The following is a 23509-nucleotide window of genomic DNA, read 5'->3' as shown; positions in this document are numbered from 1 at the left end:
CCAACGAACAAACAGTGTATGATTATGATTCAGGCCGCATTGCAGGTCAGAAGTCAGATTGGATAAAAACATTCTGAATATTTATCCAGTTCCATCTGGTTGAAGATTTGGGACATTTGGCTATAGAACCAAATGTCTCATAAAATGCATTAAAATGGGTCCTGTTTCTATTTTTCTGTGTATTTCCAGGACAGCCTAGAGAAAATGGGGCCCAGGGTTCTTGATCTAGAGCTGGAGTTTGATGAGCGCACCGTCCTACTGGAGAACATCGTTTTTTTGACTAATTCTCTCGAGGTAATAGCGCACAACTACTTAAAAAGCCAACTAAATGTGCAGTTTCTATAAAACCAAAGGATTGAAATCAAGAAAGACCCTCACTTTCGAACACTCAAAGACAACATAAAATCGATATTAACTTAATGTATGGCTTAATTAATGTCCCTGGACTTGTTGTCTCATCAGTGCACAATACTCTAAACAAAAATAATAATTCAAAATGTTTTCTGCCTCTCAAACAACTTTTCATTTCTGCTGATGTAATCAAGGCAGTGTGGGCGGGGCAAATTATATTATCCAATCATCACAGTCCAGAAAGTTCCTGCTGAATAAAAACAAGCCCCACCTTACAGAATTTCTCTTTAAATATTGTATTTTACCCTAAAAATACATAGCAAAGGGTTTTTTTGTTTTTGTTTTTTAACAACCAACCAAACCGCAGTGTTGAATGCAGTGAGCCCTATTATTAGTTGACTTTAGGTCTGATCTCATTGTTAGTTTTTTCTCTCTCCCCCTCCGTCTCCTCCATCAGTTGGATCAGATAGACGTTGTATTCGCCTCTGAAGCAGATGACAAAGTAAAGGAGGACTGTTGCCCTGGGAAACCGTTCTGTGTCTTCAGATCTGAGGTGATGATGAGAGCCACTGAGGCCCTGTCAAAGCTGCAACACAGAAGCTGCAACACAACCTCCATCTATTGTCTCTCTCTCTCTCTCTCTCTCTCTCTCTCTCTCTCTCTCTCTCTCTCTCTCTCTCTCTCTCTCTCTCTCTTTCTCTCTCTCTCTGTATCTCTCTCTCTCTCTCTCTCTCTTTATTAATGGTTGATCTGGCCTGTGCTTCATGCAGCTAGAGACAGGCTAATTTTAGAAGCACGCTCTGCATGGGTAATGCTTCTTACATTCAGCTCACTGTGGTGTAGTGTAGTGTACAGCAATGAGTTGTGGCTTTGAGTTGTTTTCTGAAATGCAGTGCTGACACATTTTATACAGCATTTGATATGCAGTGTTCCCACAATCATGGAAAAACATGGAAATAAAGAATTTAAAATACGCTTTAAATTGTAATAATATTTTACACACACTATATATATATCATGTTCATCATCAATCAACTGTATGAAATGTAAGATGACCCACGTAGGTCTGGAGTGGGGCGGGTGCAAATCGATAATTTTATTTAAAATGTAATTTATTCCTGTGATCAAAGCTGAATTCTCAGGATCATTACTCCAGTTTCAGTATCACATGATCCTTCAGAAATTTAAGTTTAGGTACAGGGTTAGTACTTAGATATTAACAAGTTTTTGCAATTACTATAATAAGTACATAGTATATACATGGGGAACAGGACTGCACTGTTAAAAAAAACCCGTGAAATTTACGGTAAAAAACCGGCAGCTGTGGTTGCCAGTATTTTACCGTAAAAAATAAGGTAGCAACCTTTTATGTTTTACGGGATTTAAATTTACGGGCAAAAAAACACAATGTAAAAAAAAACCTGTGAAATTTACGGTAAAAAACGTTAGCTTGGTTGCCAGTATTTTACCGTAAAAAATATGGTAGCAACCTTACTTTGAAAAAAAAAAAAAAAAAAACCTTTAGCAGGATTTAAATGTGTGGTAAAAAAACATCAGCTGTGGTTCCCAGTACTTTACCATAAAAAATACAGTAGGAACCTTTTAGTTTTCATGGGACAACCGTTATATTACATAAACCGATAAATGTTATCATTAAATTTCACTGAAGTATTAAAGTCTACTTTATATCTTTGCAATATACTGAAAACCATCATAATAACACAAATGGCAAAAAATAAAATAAAAAAACCACGATGATTTAAGTATACCATTAGTTTTTCACAAACTGAGGTACATGGTAATATTGAGAAGGTGCACAGTGTCATACACACAAACACAAAACACCATCATGGTGACATACACACGTGACTCCAAATAATGCCATAAACATTCATTAAACAATATATGATGTAATATAAACCAAAAAAATATAATATAAACTGATAACAAAAACCAAGAAGAAACATAATTATTTAAATTAAATAGCATCAAATGTGAAGTGTCACACAGGGAATTCTGGGAATGTCCATTTAGAGAAACAACAAGAACAGAAAAAAGAGACGAGCAGAAACACAAGAACTACAACTGACTTCAGCCACAGTCTTAGATGAAATCAACTGAAGATAAAAAACATTAAATCTGTGAAGATCTCAGCAGAGGAGGATTAAACAACTCCACAAACAGCATTACCAGCTTCACTTATTACTAACCAGACTGACTTTATTTCTGTCAGACGCCTACAGTTCTGTTTGAGAATTAACAGAGGTTTAGATGTTGATGATTTATTGTTTCATTTGAAGTCACCATGATGGAGATCAGTGACTGCTTTAGTTGGGCTCTTGACTTTCTGACACTAGTTTTACTCTGCCTGCTGTAACTCTGTGTTTATAAGACATGTTGATTACGGCTAGGAAATCAGAGAGAAAATGAATCGTGTGATGGCAGTTGTGAATCAATGATGGCACACACAGATATCTAGCCTGACTACGTCAGACTTCGTACTTCCGCTCAATTTCATTTCGCTTCTGTACTTAGTCTGAGACAGCTTCAGAGCTTTCTGTTTGCCACCGGTCTGGAAACAGCCGGGCCAATCAACGAACAGAGGGCGGGCTGAGAGCCGTGACGTACACGCTGATTGTACCGTGGATGCGTAGATTTACTTCACATAATCTGCAAAAGTCGTTCACAGCCATGTTCACTCCGGTATTTCGCTCGATGGTTTTGTTTTCGCATCATACATGTGTTTACAGTTAAAGTTAAATGCGGCTGAGCATGCGCATAACACACGCCATAACCAAACGTTATGTGATTGGCTTACGGGTAACCAATGATTTTAAACTTCAGACAAGCGCCCCCTAGCAAGAGAGAAAACACTTCTCTGTTATGCCATTCCAGACTCTGTCTACGAACCAAAGTGAAGTAGCAGAGTCTGGTATTACCAGGCTAACAGATATCACTGAACTCATTAAAATCCTTCTTTCTGACTTCGGTTTATGTTGTTGGTTAGTGAATCTGCATAAATGCCCAGACTTTTTGATATAATATAAAGGATTTCTTAAAAGTTGTTTAAAAAAAAAAAAAATCATTCTTTTAGGCACACACAGATCTCAAGATTCAGTCTATGCATCTCAACAATGGTGAGGAGCAGAATATTCAATTAGGAAAAGTAAATTACATAGACAATTCAGATCATAATTTATTCATACCGCAATGCATGATGGGAGCCATTAATGAGTTGTGATTGGTGGCAGCCACTGCAACATGCTTTATTATTGTCACCATTGTTGAGATTCACAGGCTGATTATTGATGTCTGTGTTTTAAAATAATTTATCTGAAAGTCTTTTGATCAGAACAATGTTTATTAAATATTTTGAATTGTAAGTAAAGTACTGATACTTATAGGCTGAAGAATCACTAAACTGCTGCTAACAAGTTAAACCAAACTATCTCAATAAGTTTCCTTTTTCAGATCACAGCATGATTATGTCAAAACATAACCAACACTATAAAACAACATTTTACTTTGTTCATTTAACTGTTATAAATTAATAACAGCAGACAAACAACAGTAAATATTAAAGTAAACATATAATGGTCTAGAGCCCAACTAAAGCAAACACCCATCACCTTAATGGTAACTTACAATTTGTGATTTTCTTCTTCAGTGATTCTGCTTGTTAACATCAGGTGTCTTCAATAATGCTCAATCATCCCTAAATTAATCACTTAATTATCTCCTCAGCCCTAAATGCCGCTCCATCTGAAAGCAGGTGATGGCGATTTACTACTAATCAAGGAACCGGCTTTACTGACGAGATGCGCATAACCATATCGCGATTTAAATCGCCCAGCCCTAATTGAGCCTCCAATCAAAACTCATCAATATCTCCCAGCATGCATTGCAGCAGGAATACATTATGCTGAATTGCCTTAGTATTTTCTTTTATTATTATATCTGCTTTTATTTTTGATGTTGTTTTTGTTGCAGCTTTTTAGTAGCTTGTTTTGTGATGTTCAGAGTTTTATCTGATTATTGTGTTGATTGTCACCGTTGTTGAGATTCATACACTGAATCTTGATGTCTGTGTTGGTTTAAATCAAGCAGTAGGTTAAATCCTTTTTTCTACACCATGTATTTTTAAAGTTCTTCATATTATCTGTTGCTTATTTGCAGAAATATTATACTCAATAATATGAAATATTTATTTGTAATATTATAATCAATATTATCACTTCGCTCAAAGAGAGAGATAAGACTCTTTGTAAGGTCAGTTAATCAGGCCACAATATGACGATTTTCTCATCAGTAACCTGCCATCATCACCTGGTCACATTTTCTCTCTGATTTTCATGCCATAACATTTGTGTTATATAACCACACAGTTAAGGCAGTCAGAGTAAATCTAAAGTTAAAAAGTCAGAGAGCCCAACTAAAGCAAACACTCATCTCCATAATGGTAACTTCAAACTTTATCATTTTCAATAAAACATCAACGTCTAAACCTCTGGTAATTCTAAATAATTAGATTACAGGAAACCACAGCTGGCAGGTTTTTATTTTTTATTTTTTATATAAAAGTTCAGTTCAATGTTCAATGCCATAAAACCTAAAATATTACTACCGTATTTTACCGTATAAACTTTAGTTCAGTGCCGTAAAAGCAAAAACAATTCTACCGTATTTTTTACGGTAAAGTACTGGCAACCACAGCTGCCAGTTTTTTTCCGTAATATTTAGATCACTGCCGTAAAACCTAAAATATTACTACCGTATTTTTTACGGTAAATCGCTTTCAACCAGCTGCCAGTTTTTTACCGTAAACTTTAGTACAATGCCGTAAAACATAAATATTTATACCGTATTTTTTACGGTAAAGTACTGGCATCCAGCTGGCAGGTTTTCACCGTAATTTTTAGTTCGATGATGTAAAACTTTGTAAAATTAGTAAACATTTGCTACCGTATTTTTTACGGTAAGGTACGGTAAATGCAACGGTAAGTTTTTTTTTTTACAGTGTACTTCCAAAATCCGTACATTTAACAGTATATTAATGTACAATTACATGAAATGTCCCGTGAGAGCTATTACAGTTTTTCACTGTATATAGTAAGGGTACATACCGTTAAGGAATTAAAAATTTTTTTCCGTTGCTTTTTTACAGTTTTTTACTGTTAAAATTACGAACATTTTTAACAGTGTGTAAAATAAAGTGCAGTTACACTTTATTTTTAAGGTGTCATTGTTACAGTGTAATTATATATTTAAGTACTGAGTAATATTAATTAACTACATGTACTTACTATAGGGTTAGGGTAGGATTTGGGTTTGGTTGAGGGTTAGTTGCATGTATTTATGCATAATTTACTGTTATTACTATGTTACATCTAGTTACTATATGTAACAAGGACAATGTAAAATAAAGTGTTACCTAAAGTGCTACAGGAAACGTTATATTGGTAAGAAATTGTGCACACAGAAACGTTCAGGTGCATAGAAACTTAAACCTCTTCCCCATGAATTGCTATAAATAAAATAGCTCACTACTGAAAGCTACATTATTAAATGTGACACTGAAGACTGGAGTAATGATGCTGAAAATTCAGCTTTGTCGTCACAGCAATAAATGACATTTTAAAATATAAAATATACAATTAGAAAAAGGTTATTTTACATTTCACAATAATATTGATTTTACTGTATTCTTTATCAAGTATACCTTGTAATAAATCATAAGATTTTTTCATGTTTTTGAAGGAAGTCTCCTTTGTGCATGTGCCTTGGTGAACATAAGAGACTTCCTTCAAAAACATGAAAAAATCTTATGGTTATCTGTAAGGTTAGTAACAATATATAACTGTTGGTTACTTTGATAAAACCATATTGGATGATCACTAATCTGAAATTCCCTCATCATCTTTGATAAAGGCCCTAGTATTTTTGGACTGAAGTGAGAAAATCTGAATTTGATAAAGAAAAGTTGCAAAAAACAAGTTTTCGGACACAAATAGCCCTGTTTTCTGAGAATGTGCCAACGCTATGAGTGATATTATTCTATTTTCCGGCCAAACAGGCCGTAGCCGATATGAAGACGGTTCAATTTTACAGTCTGATGCAAGTGGAGACGAGATCAGCTACAAAGAAGCACGTTCAGATAAACGATTACATGCACTTCAACAGACTTGGCTGGCAAACATATAAGCGAGCCGTTCTACATATGACAGATACATGCAATGTTATTATAGTGGATGTGACACTGTTGGATGTGCGTTAGCGGCGGTGCAGAAGGAAGTGATGCGAGACATTAACCTCAAGAGGACGTGCTATTCTGCATTGCTGCTCTTGGGGAGAATTTATGTAACATCTTTCTCACACAGGCTGGATCGCTGGTAAGCTTTTGTTGCATATTTGAGGTGTCATTCTTGAGGTTTTGTTTGATATTTTTATGTGTGTGAATTGTAGGCTCCAGTGGGATATTTGTAAGTAGGCCTGCAGTCCCAATTATGCGTGATTATGTGTTGTATAATTGTGTTTGAGAGGAATTTTTGAACTGTATCTGCTATTGTGTGTTACATTGCTGTTTGTGACTTGAGAGTTAGTATTTGAATGCGCTTGCGAGGTGTGTGAGGGTCTCCAGTGCGTGTGTGTGTGTGTATGAAGGCTTATCAGCTCACAGCAGCTTCTGTCAGGGCTTCTTGGCGAAGCGACTATCAGAACAAACACACCACTGTCACCATAGGAAACTCACCCCTGTCTTTTCCTTTAGTCTGTTGTCATTGTGAGGGATTGTTCTGAGCCACATTCACCATGTAAGTGTTCACCCTCATTAATAAGCATTTCATTTGTTTGATGTCACAATGCTGTAAAAACTTTTTTAGGTCAGATGAGGACTTCTTTTAGAGGATTGTGTGTCAATGTTTTTTGATCTGAAGCAGATTTCTTGTATCGCCTTCAGATTCAAATGGACTCTCCAGGTGGAAAAGATGTTGAAGCAAACCCAACAGGAAGTGCGACGATGGAACTTCCTGTGCTGACTCAACCTGGCCTCGGGGAGACCACGACGACAGTGACCACTATCACACAGACAGGGGGAGACTGGAGCTCAGGACTGTTAGACGTGTGCGGTGACACCAGCACATGTAAGAGGAAGTGCTTGAGAGAAGTTTACAATTAATATCGTCACATTGTGAGATATACAAAGTCACATTATGACGAGAAAAAGTCGCACTGTAATATACTAAAGTAACATTTTGAATATAAAGTCAAAATTGGGAGTGATAAAAGTTTGCTATTGCAAGAAACAAAGTCATAGTTGCAAGATATAAAGTTGCAATTACAAAAATGATCACATTGCCAATATTTGTGGAGCCCACTGTATAAAGTTTCACAAAAAAAGTCACATTGCTGGATATAAAGCCACACTGTGAGTCATAAAGTCGCATCTGCAATATTTAAACTCACTTTGCAAGATATAAAGTCGTATTGTGCAACATTTTTAGATGTAAATTTAAAATTAGGGGATGTATGACATCGCAATTGTAAGAAACAAATTCACATTTGCGAAATAAGTTGCAATTACAGCAAAAAGCAGGCAGAAACAGGCTTCCATAATTACTTTTATTTTTTATTGTATTAAAGGTACAATACGTAATTTTTTGCTTTAAAAATAGCAAAAATCACTATATCTATGTTATATATATTTTTTTTAGTTGTGTACTTACATTATCCCGAATGTTTCCAACAACTTTCAAACCAGGAGACATTTGTAATTTAATTCGAAGACACGTACCGTTTCTTTATTTCCGTTTTGTCGCCGTCAATGGCGTCATATCCGCGTTATCCCTGGTTTCTGCTTGTACTGCCATAGTAACCAGAGCCCTCTGATAGTAACCAAGGCGACAGACGTGGACAACTGTGTAGTTTGTAATGTCTATCTGCACTCTGTTGTTGTTTCGTTCAAACATTATGGACAATGGCAAGCAGACTTTGGATAAAAAAGGAGAACTAAAACGAGAATCAATATCAGCGCGGTGTTTTCGAGATGCCTAGAGCTCCCATAGACAGTATATAAACGAGAGCTCCACGTCCGAGACATCGACCGCTCCTACATGTACTTTATTAAACAGGTGAGCACATTTACATAAAACTAATCAATGTTATATAGTTCAACAATGATAAAATGTTAGAATATGATATGTATGTTTTTCTAATGTTGATCTAGCTTACTGCTAGTCTCATACAGACAAACTAACACATAGAATAACATAAATTTCAACACATTGAAATGCAGTTTAGTGTGCTAGTGTAATGTTAGACCAAGTGAAACAGCGCTGCGTTACCTCACAAGTTTAATTTGTCTAATAAACTGACCCGTGAGTAGTAATTCTGCACTTGCGTGTAGTTCGGTAGAATGAAATGTCCATATTCCTTTTATATCCGCAGGACTCGCGTTGCGTGTGAAGCTGATAGCTGTCTCTTAGCAATCCCGACCTGCTTCATATCACAGTCATGATAAAAACATTGATGTATTTACTCATCCATAAACATTATTAGATCGGTTGGCTTGACGTTGACGACAAGATCCATAATTCTTAGCAAATGTTGCATCATCAAACTACGCCTTTGTTATTGTAAGAGGTTAGCGACCCCTAGCGGCGGAAAAAAATACATATTGAACGTTTAAAGGGTTAGTTCACCCAGAAATTATAACTCTGTCATTAATTACTCTGATTCGTTAATAACCCTAACCCTCATGTCATTCCAAACCCTTAAGACTTTCGTTCATCTTCAGAACACAAATGAAGATCTTTTTGATGTAATCTGAGAGCTTTCTGTCCCTCCATTTGACGCTTCAGAAAGTTCTTAAAGAGATCGTAAAACTAATCCATTTGAATTGAGCAGTTTAGTCTGAATTTACAAATTTTCTGAAGATACACGATCAGTTTATATGATGAACAGATTGAATTTAGGCTTTTTAAGAATTTAGGAATATTTGGAGGGACAGAAATCATTCAGATTTCATCAAAAAGATCTTCACACTAATCCAACAGTGATTCTAACACTTTTTAGTTAACTTTCCTTAATGTCTTACCTTAATTAATTGTAAACATCTAGTAATCTGTACTATTCACATACTATGCTTTGTTTACTAAGAACACCCAAGTTAAGATTAATTGATTGGTTTCAGTGTGTTTTTTGAGGCGGGGAAAATCTTAATGGACTTTTCACTCATTTCCTCCACTTCTGCAGTTATTTTTCACTGTTTGCATTCACTCATTTCCCAAAGTCATCTTGAATGTTGAATGTTGAAATTTAATACAACTGAAATTGATGTTGATTTTCCTAAAATGTTTTAGTCACCATTATGGTGATTAGTGTTCCCTTTGGTTGGGCACTTGGAGTGTGTATGAATGAATGATGTATAACATAACATAACTATATTTCATGTCAATTAATGATCTTTTATAATTTTGTTGCTAACCCTTATGTCCTAAACACCTTGTGAAACTTTTAATTGGGTTTATATAATCCCTCTATATTTGTGACAATCTTGCAATTGATCATACTTGAGTCACACAGACTTCAACATTCAGCCTGCAAAACACAACAATGGTAACAATTATATTTTATTTAAAGTAAATTATCAAGTACTCTCTACAGTTCTTTTTTAGTTACTAGAACTCTTGTGTAAGTGAACTATACTAAGAATTTGTCAGTACCACATACTATTCCTATTTCACTACACTTGTTGTTTTTTTAAGGCAATCGGTTTGCATGCTTTTTTTAAGTAAGCCCAACTAATTAGATTTTACAGTGCATTTGTGTTCCGAAGATGAATTTAAGTCTGAAAGACAACATTAGGGTGAGTAATGACAGAATTTTCATTTTTGGATGAACTATCTCTTTATGACTGTTGTAATTCAACCGATACGACTTTGCCTTGTTTCAGTCTACTTGGCAACAAAAAAAAACATATTTTTCTGTTCCAGAATAAGGAAACTGGCCTGGCACTCTAGTGGGACACAATTTGTTCTAAAACACTTTTAGCCTCAGGAAATCCAAAACAGCAGCATCTCTATACAAGCAAGTGAGACCTTGATTGACACACTGTACATGAAATTCTATTGCTGCATATTTTTAGATCTTTTGGGACCCAGACTGGCCCTTAGCATCACATTTTGGTCTTTTGAACAAATTTGGAAAAAAAACTAAATACCAGAATCAGAACTCATTTTATTATATTTCTTCATAATTACATTTCTAATTATAAAATGTCTCCTAAAATACTTTATTTTGTGTTGTATTACTGTAGCAAATTGCAGTTTGCCACATTTAAACATAATTAAATTTGTCCAAAAGATGTGCGCTATCCTGCTGAAAATACATATCCACAGATTATGTATTACACAAATCGCACAAATGACTTAAAAACCTTATGGGTCAAACTTGTTGGATTCCAGCTAGCCTTAGTATGTGCTCTATCAAGTATGTGTAATTACTGTTGTTTTCCTAATCCAGTGGTTTGTGTACCGTTTCATAATCATTAAAAGTTAATGACATTCCTTAATGATTATAAATTGTTAATGATTTTCCATTCATTTAAAAAAAAGCTGGGCATAAAATAAAATTCTACTTTGTCCAAGGACATTGATTTCTCTTTCAAAGTCATATTTATCAGAATTGAATCCTTTTGTTGCAGGCAGTCAATATAAGCAGTGTTTAAGTAATTGCAGATAAGCACTGATGCTCCGAGTTTCTCGACTGATCCCAGCCCACGTTTCAAAGCATCTCTCCTCTCTTCTGTGCAGGTCTGATGGGTGCGTTTGTGCCATGTTGTCTGGACCTGAGTCTGGCTCATCAGTATGGAGAATGTGTGTGTTTGCCTCTTCTGCCTGGCTCCACGTTTGCCATGAGAGTGGGCATTAGAGAGCGGTTTAAAATCAGGGTAAGGATTCAGCAGTTATGTAAATAATGTGACATGCTGGGAATGGAGTTTTTGAGTTTTCGATGACTGAAAATTTCACAGTGCTGATTTAATACTGACAAAAATGAACAGGATTCCGAAATCGATTTGATCCGTTTAGTATGCAAAATTTTTTATAAAATGAAAAATGACTTTATGCAAGAATACTGTATCAGTTTGCACATTCCCATTACTACAATATTTGAATGGACTATTTTGCTATACAATTCAAAATCCAATATCTAATTCTACAAACGTTTTACTTTTATTGTAATTTAAATACCATGTAGTAAAGGCTTTGTCAAAAAATTTGGCTTTGTCCCTGCACTTTCTGTATATGTTTTTTTTTAATTTTTTTAGAAAAACATGGTCTTGGAAGAACTATATTATTTTAGTATCATTGATATAGGCCTACTATTATAGTGTTTGTTGCTTTCACTTTAATTGTGGTTAAAGTTTTTTTTTTTTATATGTCAGTTTTTTTATGGTTTTCGGTTTGGGTAACGATAATAACCCTGTGATATCATGCAACGATGTTTAATAGTTAAATTATTATTTTATTTTTTTTGACATTTTTGTACTTACCTTCAACACCATAACACATTTTTAAACATTTTTTTTTACTGAATGATAAAAAAAAAAAAAAAAAAGAGCACCTGGAAATGAGCAAGCTACACTGAATCCAAGATGGATGTGCGTGCCAGATAGTTTGCCTTAAACCCCAATGTATACTACAAAGTATACTTCGGTTTTTACGTGTACACGAGGGTCCGCATACTGTGTGCATCAAGCAGGTGGACACACTACACTTTTCCTTCCATTGACTTCCATTCATATGCATGCGTCAGAGCGCAAGCTCATGCGAAAAGTTTCGCATTTCACTGTGTTCCAAAGTTCAAGTTTGTTGAACTAGGAGCTGCGAATTCGCATCACATGAAGACGTGTTACCAGTATCGATACTTCATGGCACGACCTCTTGGCTGAATAAAACAACAACAATATTTTTGCATATAAGCTGAGTAGATTGTAGATTTTATTAAATTTTGAGTGCATTACTATTTGCTAGTATACAATATTATACCGTGGCAGAAACTTTTGACACAAATCAACCCGAGTTCGAATCCGCCTTTTGCCGAACTCGTTCTACTCCCTTTGCCCATCACATATCTGATCGGAAAGGCATTTATTTTCAATAAAAATGGAAGTGTCTAGCATGGGTTTAATAATAAAGTGTTTATTGGTTATTGTTTGGGGTAGGTGTAGGGGGAGGCTTTATTAAGGTGGCATCCATTTAATAATTTTATGAAATGTAATAATTTACACTCTATTTTATTATTGCATACAGTTTAATGTACAACAACACTGAGGTGTAAATAGTATCTGACACTATTTATAAATATAAATAGCATCTAACTACTATTTACACTTACTGCAAAGAAAATACTGCTATTTTTACATAATGTAAATAGAATATTTCCCGCCAGAAGTTGTTGGTCATCTGGGTACTTTTTGCCCACTATTTTATGAGTACTGTGAATTCGGACATACTTCTTCTGTAACATACTGTTTTCGTCTACTATGTAGTAGCTAAGTATGCGATTTCTGATGCAGCCTTAGTTCGCGCATGCTCTCAAATGGAGTGTCACGGTTGGTAGATCCGCTGTCTCATTCTTGTCTTGTGTGTTTGTGTGTGTGTTAATTGTCTCGTTACGTTGATTGTTTTATGTGGGCGTTACTGCTGATTATCAGTGATCAGTGGCAGCTGTATGTCATCTCACCAGCCTATTTAATGCCCTGTCTTTCGTCTCATGTTTGTCAGATCGTTGTTTGAGTTTCCCGTCCTCGTACCTGTTCCTGTTCCTTCGTGTTTCCTGTGTACTGAACTTTGGATTACTTCACTTCTGATCTCACCACGGATTCACCTTCACCTTCACGCTGCACTTGGGGATTGCCTGTCTCAGTCCCTGCGTCACGCTCTCCTGCTGGCTATGTTCCTGATCATCGGCTTCCCCCAAGGAGAGACTGCCTTCAGCGCTGGTTGTTGCATCGATCTGTCTTTACCATTGAGTATTTGTTATCTAATAAATACATCTTTGCACTTGCATTTGCTTCCGTCCAGTTTATCGTTACAGAACGATCTGAACCAACCATGGAAGCAGCAAGCGCAGTGACGTTTAAGGAGTTCGTTGATCACAGTAACGCCAGGATGGATCAGCAGCAGGAGAGTATATCTAACACCGGACGCACTATCCAAGCGCTCGTGACGCAGGTGTCCGGGCTCACCCAGCAGATCCAACTACTTAACGCTCCCACTGTGCCGCCCACACCGCCCGTTCCCCCTGTCATGCCTGAGATGGGACATCGTCCAGAACCATGCCTACCTGTTCCTGAGAGATATGCTGGTGAGCCAAATTTTTGTAGAGCGTTTCTCACCAAATGTTCTATGCATTTTTCGCTACAGCCTAAGACATTCGAGACTGAGGAATCAAAGGTGGCATTCGTTCTAACATTACTGAAGGGAAGAGCGGCCCTGTGGGGGACGGCGGTGTGGGAGAACAAAGACCAATGCTGCACCTCGTTCCACGCACTAGCCGCCGAGATGAAGAGAGTCTTCGACCGGGCGGTAGCGGGCAAGGAAGCTGCCAGAAGACTAGCCGACCTAAGACAAGGAAGCTCCTCGGTGGCTGACTATTCAATCGAGTTTCGCACTCTGGCGGCTGAGGGCAAGTGGAACGAGGAGGCACAGTGGGATATGTTCCTGCATGGGCTGGCCGACCGTGTTCAGAGAGAAGTTTACATGTTGGACCTGCCTCCTCATCTCAACGGGCTTATCGATCTGGTGCTGCAGGTGGACGCTCGCATCAACCAGTTGGACCAACATGTTCACTCCGTTCACACCCACGGAGGCGCCGGACCTCGAGGCGGCATGGAGGAGAACACGGTCAGTCCCATTGATCACGAGCCCATGCAGGTGGGGAGAGCCCGGCTTTCCCGGGAGGAGAGGGAAAGGCTGAAATCCCAGGGACTCTGCCTTTACTGTGGTGGCTCCGGGCATTTTTTAGACTCTTGCCCGGTAAGGAACCAGCCCGGTAGTAAGTTGAGGCTACTATCGGGTGGGATCTCCGCCGGGAAGTCCTCGCCGTCTACTCTCCTTCCGGTAAGACTGAGATGGGCCAACAACAAGACATACACCTGCCAAGCACTTGTGGACTCCGGGGTTGAGGGGAACTTCATGGACATTCACCTAGCACACGAGTTACACCTCCCCATCTCATCTCTTCCTCACCAGATCTCGGTCAGTGTCCTCAACGGTCAACAACTACCCAACATCTCACTCTCTACTGCTCCCATTACCCTCATCACCTCCGGCTACCACACAGAAACCATCCCCTTCCTCCTCATGGACTCACCTGTTGCACCCATTGTGCTAGGGCACCCGTGGCTGGTGGAGCATAATCCCCGGGTTGATTGGGGAGTCAACTCCATCGCCATGTGGAGCGAGCACTGTCACGAGTCTTGTCTTGTATCTGCTTGTCCGTCTGTTTCTAGTTCTGTGTTTCAGGAGAAGGTGGCGGATCTGTCAAACGTGCCCGCGGAGTATCTGGACCTGAAGGAAGTGTTCAGTAAGTCTTGTGCTGCTTCTCTCCCTCCGCATCGTCCCTATGACTGTGCAATAGATTTACTGCAAGGTAAGTCTCCTTCTAAGGGCAAACTTTACTCTCTTTCTGTTCCGGAGAGGGAGGCCATGGATAAATATATTTCTGATTTTCTAGCGGCGGGGTTCATCCAACCTTCCTCTTCTCCTGCGGGGGCGGGGTTCTTTTTTGTTGGAAAGAAGGATGGTTCTCTGCGACCTTGTATTGATTACCGAGAGCTGAACAACATCACGGTAAAGAATACTTATCCTTTGCCGTTGATGTCTTCAGCTTTCGAGAGGTTGCAGGGAGCATACATTTTCACAAAATTGGATTTACGTAACGCCTATCATTTGGTTCGCATCAGCAAGGGGGATGAATGGAAAACCGCGTTCAACACCCCCAGGGGGCACTTTGAATACTTGGTGATGCCGTTCAGTCTTTCCAACTCCCCAGCGGTTTTCCAGGCACTCGTCAATGACGTGTTGAGAGACATGGTCGATCAGTTCATATATGTTTACCTGGATGACATATTGATTTTTTCTTCGTCTCTCCAGGAACACGTTCAACACGTCAGACGAGTGCTTCAGAGGTTGCTAGAGAATGGGCTTTTTGTCAAGGCGGAGAAATGCGATTTTCATGCACAGTCTGTTTCCTTCCTAGGTTACATCGTCTCTTCTGAGGGAGTGCGCATGGATCCTGACAAGGTTAAGGCTGTGATAGATTGGCCAAGTCCAGATTCCCGTAAGGCCCTACAGTGGTTTCTGGGGTTCGCCAATTTCTATCGGCATTTCATTCGCAATTTCAGCCAACTAGCCGCACCTCTAACTGCCTTGACCTCCCCCAGAACGACGTTCAGGTGGTCCGACACAGCCAAGGCTGTGTTTGCCAACCTCAAGAGTCGCTTCGTTTCGGCTCCCATCCTAGTCGCCCCTGATTCCATACGTCAGTTCATGGTGGAGGTCGACGCGTCAGAGGTGGGGGTAGGTGCAGTTCTTTCCCAACGCGCTTCCTCAGACGACAAGATGCACCCTTGCGCGTTTTTCTCCCATCGTTTATCACCTGCCGAACGTAACTATGACATTGGTAACAGAGAGTTGTTGGCTGTCAAGTTAGCGTTGGAGGAGTGGCGTCATTGATTAGAGGGGTCGGGGGTACCTTTTATCGTTTGGACCGATCATAAGAACCTTGAATATATTAGATCTGCCAAAAGACTCAACTCCAGGCAGGCTCGGTGGGCACTTTTTTTCGGACGTTTTGACTTTACTCTCTCGTACCGCCTGGGTTCCAAAAACATCACACCCGATTCCTTATCTCGTATTTTTGATCCATCTGAACGCTCGGTTACTCCCGAGTGCATTTTACCAGAGAAAGTAGTTATCTCCACACTCGTATGGGAGGTCGAATCGAAGGTCAAGACGGCCTTAGAAGGGGTAACGCCTCCGCCCGGTTGCCCACCGAATCGGTTGTTTGTTCCGGAGGGGTTACGGTCCGACATCATTCGATGGGGTCATTGCTCCAACATGGCTTGTCATCCAGGGGTAAGTTGCACTAGTCACTTAGTAAAGCAACGGTTTTGGTGGCCATTAATGGCTCGCGACATTCACGATTTTGTTTTGGCTTGCTCGGTTTGTGCCGTTGGTAAGACGTCTAACCGACCTCCTATTGGGTTACTTCAACCGCTGTCTGTCCCTTCGAGACCCTGGTCCCACATTGCGCTAGATTTTTTCACCGCCCTCCCGCCCTCTAAAGGCATGACGGTTGTTTTAACCGTAGTGGATCGGTTCTCGAAGGCGGCACATTTCATTCCCTTGCCCAAATTACCCTCAGCCAAGGAGACAGCGGTTACTGTAATTGATCACGTCTTTCGGTTACATGGCCTCCCGATGAACGTGGTTTCTGACAGGGGTTCTTAGTTTGTGTCCAAATTCTGGCAAGAGTTTTGTAGATTATTAGGAGCTACAGTCAGTCTGTCTTCGGGTTATCATCCCCAGAGCAATGGTCAGTCCGAGCGAGCCAACCAGGATTTAGAGAGAATGTTGCGATGTTTGGTTTCCAAGAATCCTTCATCCTGGAGCCAACAACTTTCTATGGTGGAGTACGCCCATAACTCGTTACCAGTGTCATCTACGGGCCTCTCTCCGTTTAAGTGTAGTTTAGGGTACCAGCCACCTATTTTTCCGAGCCTGGAATCCGAAGTCGCGGTCTCCTCCGCTCACGCCTTCGTCCAGAGGTGTCATGGCACTTGGACTAGAGCCCGCGAGACTCTACTCCAGGTGGGGGCGCGCACCAAGGCTAAAGCCGATCGCCACCGGTCTAGGCCACCCGTATACGTCGTTGGTCAAAAAGTGTGGCTTTCTACAAGGAACATTCCTCTCCGCTCCGTTTCTAATAAACTTGCTCCTAAATTTATTGGCCCGTTTACTATCACCAAGATCATTAGTCCGGTGACAGTCCGCCTCAACCTTCCTCCAGCGTACAGGAGAATTCATCCCGCCTTTCACGTTTCTAAAATTAAACCCGTGTTTCATTCTCATCTTAATCCACCTGCCCCGGTTCCTCCCCCGCCGCGACTCGTAGATGGGGAACCTACATATTCGGTACATCGTATTCTGGACTCGAGACGGAGGGGACGCGGATTCCAGTACTTGGTGGACTGGGAAGGTTACGGTCCGGAGGAGAGGAGTTGGGTGCCTGCTCGAGACATCCTGAATCACTCCCTCATCGATGACTACAATCGGCAGGTAGGGTCATCTGGGAACGCCAGGAGGCGTTCCTAGGGGGGAGGGTACTGTCACAGTTGGTAGATCTGCTGTCTCATTCTTGACTTGTGTGTTTGTGTGTGTGTTAATTGTCTCGTTACGTTGATTGTTTTATGTGGGCGTTACCGCTGATTATCAGTGATCAGTGGCAGCTGTATGTCATCTCACCAGCCTATTTAATGCCCTGTCTTTCGTCTCGTTTGTCAGATCATTGTGAAAGTGAAAGTGAAAGTGACACGTGACGGCCAAGTATGGTAACCCATACTTGGAATTTGACCTCTGCATTTAACCCATCCAAGTTAATGCACACACATTAGGAGCAGAGTAGTGAGTAGTTAACACACACACACTGCAAACGTGGATACACACCCAGAGCAGCGGGCAGCCTTTGTGTGGCGCCCGGGGAGCGATTAGGGGTTAGGTGCCTTGCTCAAGGGCACCTCAGTCATTTCCCACCAGTTCTGGAATCGAACCAGCAACCTTTGGGTTACCAGTCCAACTCCCTAACCACTAGGCCATGACTGCCCCCATTGTTTGAGTTTCCCGTCCTCGTACCTGTTCCTGTTCCTTTGTGTTTCCTGTGTACTGGACTTTGGATTACTTCACTTCTGATCTCACCACGGATTCACCTTCACCTTCACGCTGCACTTGGGGATTGCCTGTCTCAGTCCCTGCGTCACGCTCTCCTGCTGGCTGTGTTCCTGATCATCGGCTTCCCCCAAGGAGAGACCGCCTTCAGCGCTGGAGATATTGTTGCATCGATCTGTCTTTACCATTGAGTATTTGTTATCTAATAAATACATCTTTGCACTTGCATTTGCTTCCGTCCAGTTTATCGTTACATGGAGTAGACTTTAAAAGGCAGTTCGACTGTATGCGTAAAAAAAGACTTATACGTTGGGCTTTAATGTGAGAACCAACAACTCAACTCAGATATCACTGTAGAGTTTCCACTGAACAATGGATTACGGTGACCTGAAAAAAAGTTTTACAGGATTTGCTCTAGGTATAGATATTTATCTTTGATTTATCTTGTCATATCCTTCTTGTGCTAAGAAGTAAAACACATCCAGTATTTGACAGTCATATGAAGATTCCTTAAATTAAATTTCATAACTAGATTCCTCGACTTGGAGGGGGATGTTAAATCAATATCGGGGAAATGTATCCTTACTTAGAAATCTACAAACCCTAATGTGCCTGGTTATATTAAATTAAGAATACATTACAGTGTGCTGTGTGTGTCTCCAGGGCAGCGTGTGTGAGGACTGGACTACGGTTTATTGCTGCTACCCTCTGGCCCTCTGTCAAATGATCAGAGAGATGAAGAAGAGACTGAAGACACAGATCTACACCGTTTCTACCCTGCTGGAGAGCTCCTGAGACACAGTGTGTGTGTGTGTGTGTGTGTGTGTGTGTGTGTGTGTGTGTGTGTGTGTGTGTGTGTGTACATGAATCCGATTTTCTTCTCATCCGTGTTTTTGCCGATGCTAAAAGACTGAGGGGCCGTCTCAGCTGTCAGGATGTTTATTACCCGGGGTCCTGAACTTCACGCAGGGTTAGACATATCAGTACTCTCTGCTTGAAGATTGATGCCGCTGACATTTCCAACTGACGGAGAGATGGAGTGACAGATGGGTGGAGAGACGGATGAGTGGAGAAGGGGTTCCTGATGTTTTCTGGCACTGTCTATGGTTTAATTTCAGATTTCTCTCTCATGGTACACATAGAACAAATGCAGGTTTTGTTATATGAATTCAGTTTTGGCACTATTTCTAATCGTATTTCAAATTCAGAGTCAAAACTGATTTGACATCTAATCTCTTGTTTTATCCAAAATAAAGTGTGTTTAAAAAAACTGCTAAATTTTGTCAGATTTACTTGTAGATTTAATTGTATATATCATTTTGTATTTTGATGTATTATTTTTTTATATTTACATTTGTTTGATTTCTAATCCAACAAATGGCTTATATATGATAAAGCAAGGATAAAAACAATAATGAATATTAACAAAAAGTAAATACGCAGGGAACCATTATTTTTACAATTATATTTTAGATTGTAATTTTCAATTAATAATTTTTAACATACAATTTATTTATAATTTAATAGTACAACATTATTTAACATTATAAATATTTAATAAACCATTATAACATTATTTAAAGTCGGCATGAAATGGAAGCTGCAATAGTATCTTCTTCCCTATGCTGTAACTATGTCTGCATTCAAAATCACATACTTTCCTACTACATAGTAGGCGAAAAACAGTATGTGACAAAAGAAGTTGAATGTCTGAATTCACAGTACACATAAAAGAGTAGGTATAAAAGGATGATCAACTATTTTGAAGATTCTGAAGTGTGTATACGATGGTCTCTTTACTATCCCGTTTGTGAATAGCAGTGAAGTGATGCAACTGACGGTGGTAGGTCACATGATAATGACATCATGGTGGATGCAGTACGTCCGTATTATATTCATACTGTGCACACATTCATGCTATACTGTATATATATTGAATGAACATGAGCAGTCGTGAAGTAATTATTCAAAATAAGTACATACTCAAGAGAGTATTTGATTTTGAATGCCTATGAATGAAACGGCTTCTTGAACAAGAACAAATGTAGGGCGGGACTTCATTTTGTCCAAGGGGAATTGATTGGATGGTTGTGGTTTGTGAGTGACAGGTTGCACTGCCTATTTTAATTAAAGATTAAGGGCATATGTATGGTGGCCCAGTAGTGTACAACAAAACGAAATTTAAAAAGCAAACATAAGTTCACAATACAACGAAATCAAGCCACAACACAACACAATCAAGTCACAACACAACATAAATGCTCCCGACCACTAGGGGGCTATCGGAGCGCGGTAAAGTTAGTTTTCTTTGCCAGTGTTCTATAGGGACGTCCCGCGTGACGTCACGCCACTTGGAGCAGCCATCTTGACGGTGTAGTGCCGAATTTTGACCCCCGCCAAATTATTACCCCCTAGTATTGGTAGGTTTAGGATTATTTGTGGGGGAGGGGTTAGGATTAGGCAATCAGGTACTGACTTCAACGAGGGGGGTAATAATTTGGCAGGGGGTCGAAATTCGGCACAACAACGAATAGAAAATACTAAACCGCCGGTGATACTACAACTCGTCGCGAAATATTCCTATCATGCCCGAGAGATGCTGTGCAGTTGGATGCGATCGGATACATGATCATACAAAAGGAATATCTTTCAGGACACAGGACCTTATTACAGAAGGTAGGGCCTAATTATATGAAAGCGTTACCACCGCATTTTCACCAAAAACATTTTTATTTTTTTTATTTTAGAGAATAATTGCACAACCTGTTCGATATTCTATAGTAATTCTATAATTAAATTAACTAATCGAATATTCAAAAATTGTGACTCATCTCTGCATGTAATCTCTTGTTTTTTCCCCCAAATCTTCACTCACGTCTCGATTTTCGAAGGGGATTATAAACGTTTCTTCCTAGGTTCGCTTTTAATTAGGCCTATTCATATTCTTTACTGTGGTAAAGTAGAAAAACTTTGTAGGACAGATATTTATTGTAGGACATTTTTACTTGCACGTCAGATTCATTTTAACAGTTTGTGCTTGTTATTATTAGACATGTAAGGCGCGTCAAGTTTGTTTTTAAAGCATGTTTCACACGCACGGGTGATTTTTATTTTGGCTTTCTCTGGAAGCGCAATATCAAACATAGCTTAAATGTCTTGCCCTTGTGGAAAACATGACGATATCAGAAAATAGATCGAAGGTCTCTTTCCTCCTCATGTCCCACATCCCTCTCAAAGCGCAGAGTGGTAGGCTTCATGTGGAAAACGTCTTTGTGTGGAATTTATTAAACAAACTTTTTTTTTTTTTATAGATTTCTCTTTTATTATATTATTTAAGTTTCCAAAATTTACTGATATTAATTTCAATGCTTTACAGGCTTTAGTGTGTTGCTTCTTTGACGGAATTGCTCAAATAAACACTTTTTTGCTCAAATAAACACTACATTTTTATTTCAATTTTCAAAACAACCCCCCAACCACCTCAGGTAGTTGGTCCATTACCACCGCAGTGGTAAAAAACTGCCACCGTCACAGCCCTATAACCCGAAAGTAAAACAGATAATTTTATAATTAGCCTAATAGATGCCGCTGAGTAGCTGACAGATGTATTCCGTCAAAATGGCTGACACACGGCTAGGGGTCACGTGCCTGGGAGATCCCTATAGAGTCGGTCTTACAAAGATATCAATAACACGATTAGTTTTAACTGTATGTAACCATTGTATATCGACATGAAATATTAATTCAAAATCACCTACGTGCATTATAGCTGCACGTTTGTACTCGAGAATGCTTTGACGCGCTACCACAGCGCATGATCCCTAAGGGAACGGCTGCCAATTCCTCCAAGTGGTTAAAACGTATAATTTGTATGAATTAAAATGACTTAATAAATAACTTTTAACAACAGACATGTTCAAATTCCAAAGCTTGATTTAATTGGTAAGACTGACTTACTACAGGTGAAATTTTGCCAAAACCTGCCTTAACGTATGTACAGTAAGTTTTTTTTTAGAAAAGTACTGTAATTCACCTATGAGTTTTTTCATGTTACAATGGTTGTAGTACATTCCAAGAGACCAGACTGGTGAATAATGCAAAATATCACGTAATAATTTATTCTGGTCAGTCAAGGATTGTACTACAACCATTGGAACATGGAAACAATATTTTTTACGTAATAGTGGGCACGGCCATTTGTAAATGGAATGTGTCTGGCTTCCGGTCTCATCCGCTTCCAGTTATTTCTAGCTGAACAAAAGAGCTTGTTATGCTGCTTGATATTGCAAACTGGTATTTCTTACTCTGTTATTTTAATGTATTGTCATAATTGTAAACTAGTTGTACTAGTTTGTAGTGCAAATAAATTTACAGCACTTTGTTATTCTTCTCATTATTTCCCTATATCGGCTAATGAACCGGAAGTCTCGCACATTCACAGAAAATAGCTTACTTGCGCGTTGATAAATAAGGTGTATAGAACAGTAGCAAGGAAAACTAACTTTACCGCGCTCTTGGGATGTGGCGGGGAGGACATTTTCCCACCGGTTAATCGATGTATGTGTCATGACTCCTGTCTTGTGTTCCCCTTGTCTTGTGTGAGGACTTTTGTTATTTCCTGTCTTGTGCCATGTGTTGTAGTTCTTTGAGGTCTTTCTTGTGGATTAGTTTTCCACAGGTGTTGCCTGTAAGCAACTCCCCCTTGTTATCTTGTTAACCTAGATTCCCTTTGTGTATATATACCCTTGTGTTTCTCAGGTTAGTTGTCAGTCGTTGTTTTGTGGAAACATGTTCATGTCCTGAGTCTCCCGGCTATCCCATGTTTGTTTGTCTTGTGGATTACTCTCATTAAATCATATTTCATTTGGATCCTCTTCTCCGCCTGCTTCTTTGCCTGTCTCAACCGTTACAGTATGACAATACCGGTAATATCGGTATCACCTGGGTGGCGGGGACAGGGCATTGAGTTTTCCCCCTCTTTTTCACCTCGCTTTTATATCGCTAATTTCAAAAGCGAAAGTAAAATGCACACGGCCGCATGAGCATTCATAATGGTGCGGAGAAAAGCGAGCGTTTTCAATTAATTCTTATGGAAACTGAGCGTGAAAACACACTCGCTCTTTGCCAGTGGACCCTTATGAATGCCCGTGAGCATTTCACTTTGACTTTTGAATTAGCGCCAATTCGGGAGCGGCAGTTGCTTGAATAGT

The 23509-nt window shown here is 39.5% G+C and overlaps 1 protein-coding gene across 3 annotated transcripts; it reads left to right on the top strand.

Annotated features, from left to right (window-relative positions):
* The first annotated feature begins 14 nt into the window (after nucleotides 1–14).
* plac8l1 (PLAC8 like 1) lies at nucleotides 15–19574 on the top strand. 3 transcript variants are annotated; one of them, XM_079847056.1, is made up of 7 exons: nucleotides 15–45; nucleotides 190–294; nucleotides 809–904; nucleotides 7118–7160; nucleotides 7307–7490; nucleotides 11160–11296; nucleotides 18963–19574. In XM_079847056.1, the coding sequence occupies exons 5-7, from the start codon at nucleotides 7313–7315 to the stop codon at nucleotides 19092–19094; spliced, it is 447 nt and encodes a 148-aa protein (XP_079703182.1). In that variant the 5' UTR covers nucleotides 15–45; nucleotides 190–294; nucleotides 809–904; nucleotides 7118–7160; nucleotides 7307–7312; the 3' UTR covers nucleotides 19095–19574. The 3 variants fall into 3 exon arrangements, with proteins under 3 accessions (XP_079703182.1, XP_079703181.1, XP_079703183.1); XM_079847055.1 differs by lacking the exons at nucleotides 15–45; nucleotides 190–294; nucleotides 809–904 and adding an exon at nucleotides 6434–6740; XM_079847057.1 differs by lacking the exons at nucleotides 15–45; nucleotides 190–294; nucleotides 809–904; nucleotides 7118–7160 and adding an exon at nucleotides 6488–6740.
* Nucleotides 19575–23509: the final 3935 nt, after the last annotated feature.

Source organism: Squalius cephalus (assembly GCF_949319135.1).
Source record: "Squalius cephalus genome assembly, chromosome: 17".
NCBI lineage: Eukaryota > Metazoa > Chordata > Actinopteri > Cypriniformes > Leuciscidae > Squalius > Squalius cephalus.
Note: the sequence above shows the minus strand (reverse complement) of the source record. Positions and strands in the feature narration are given on the sequence as shown.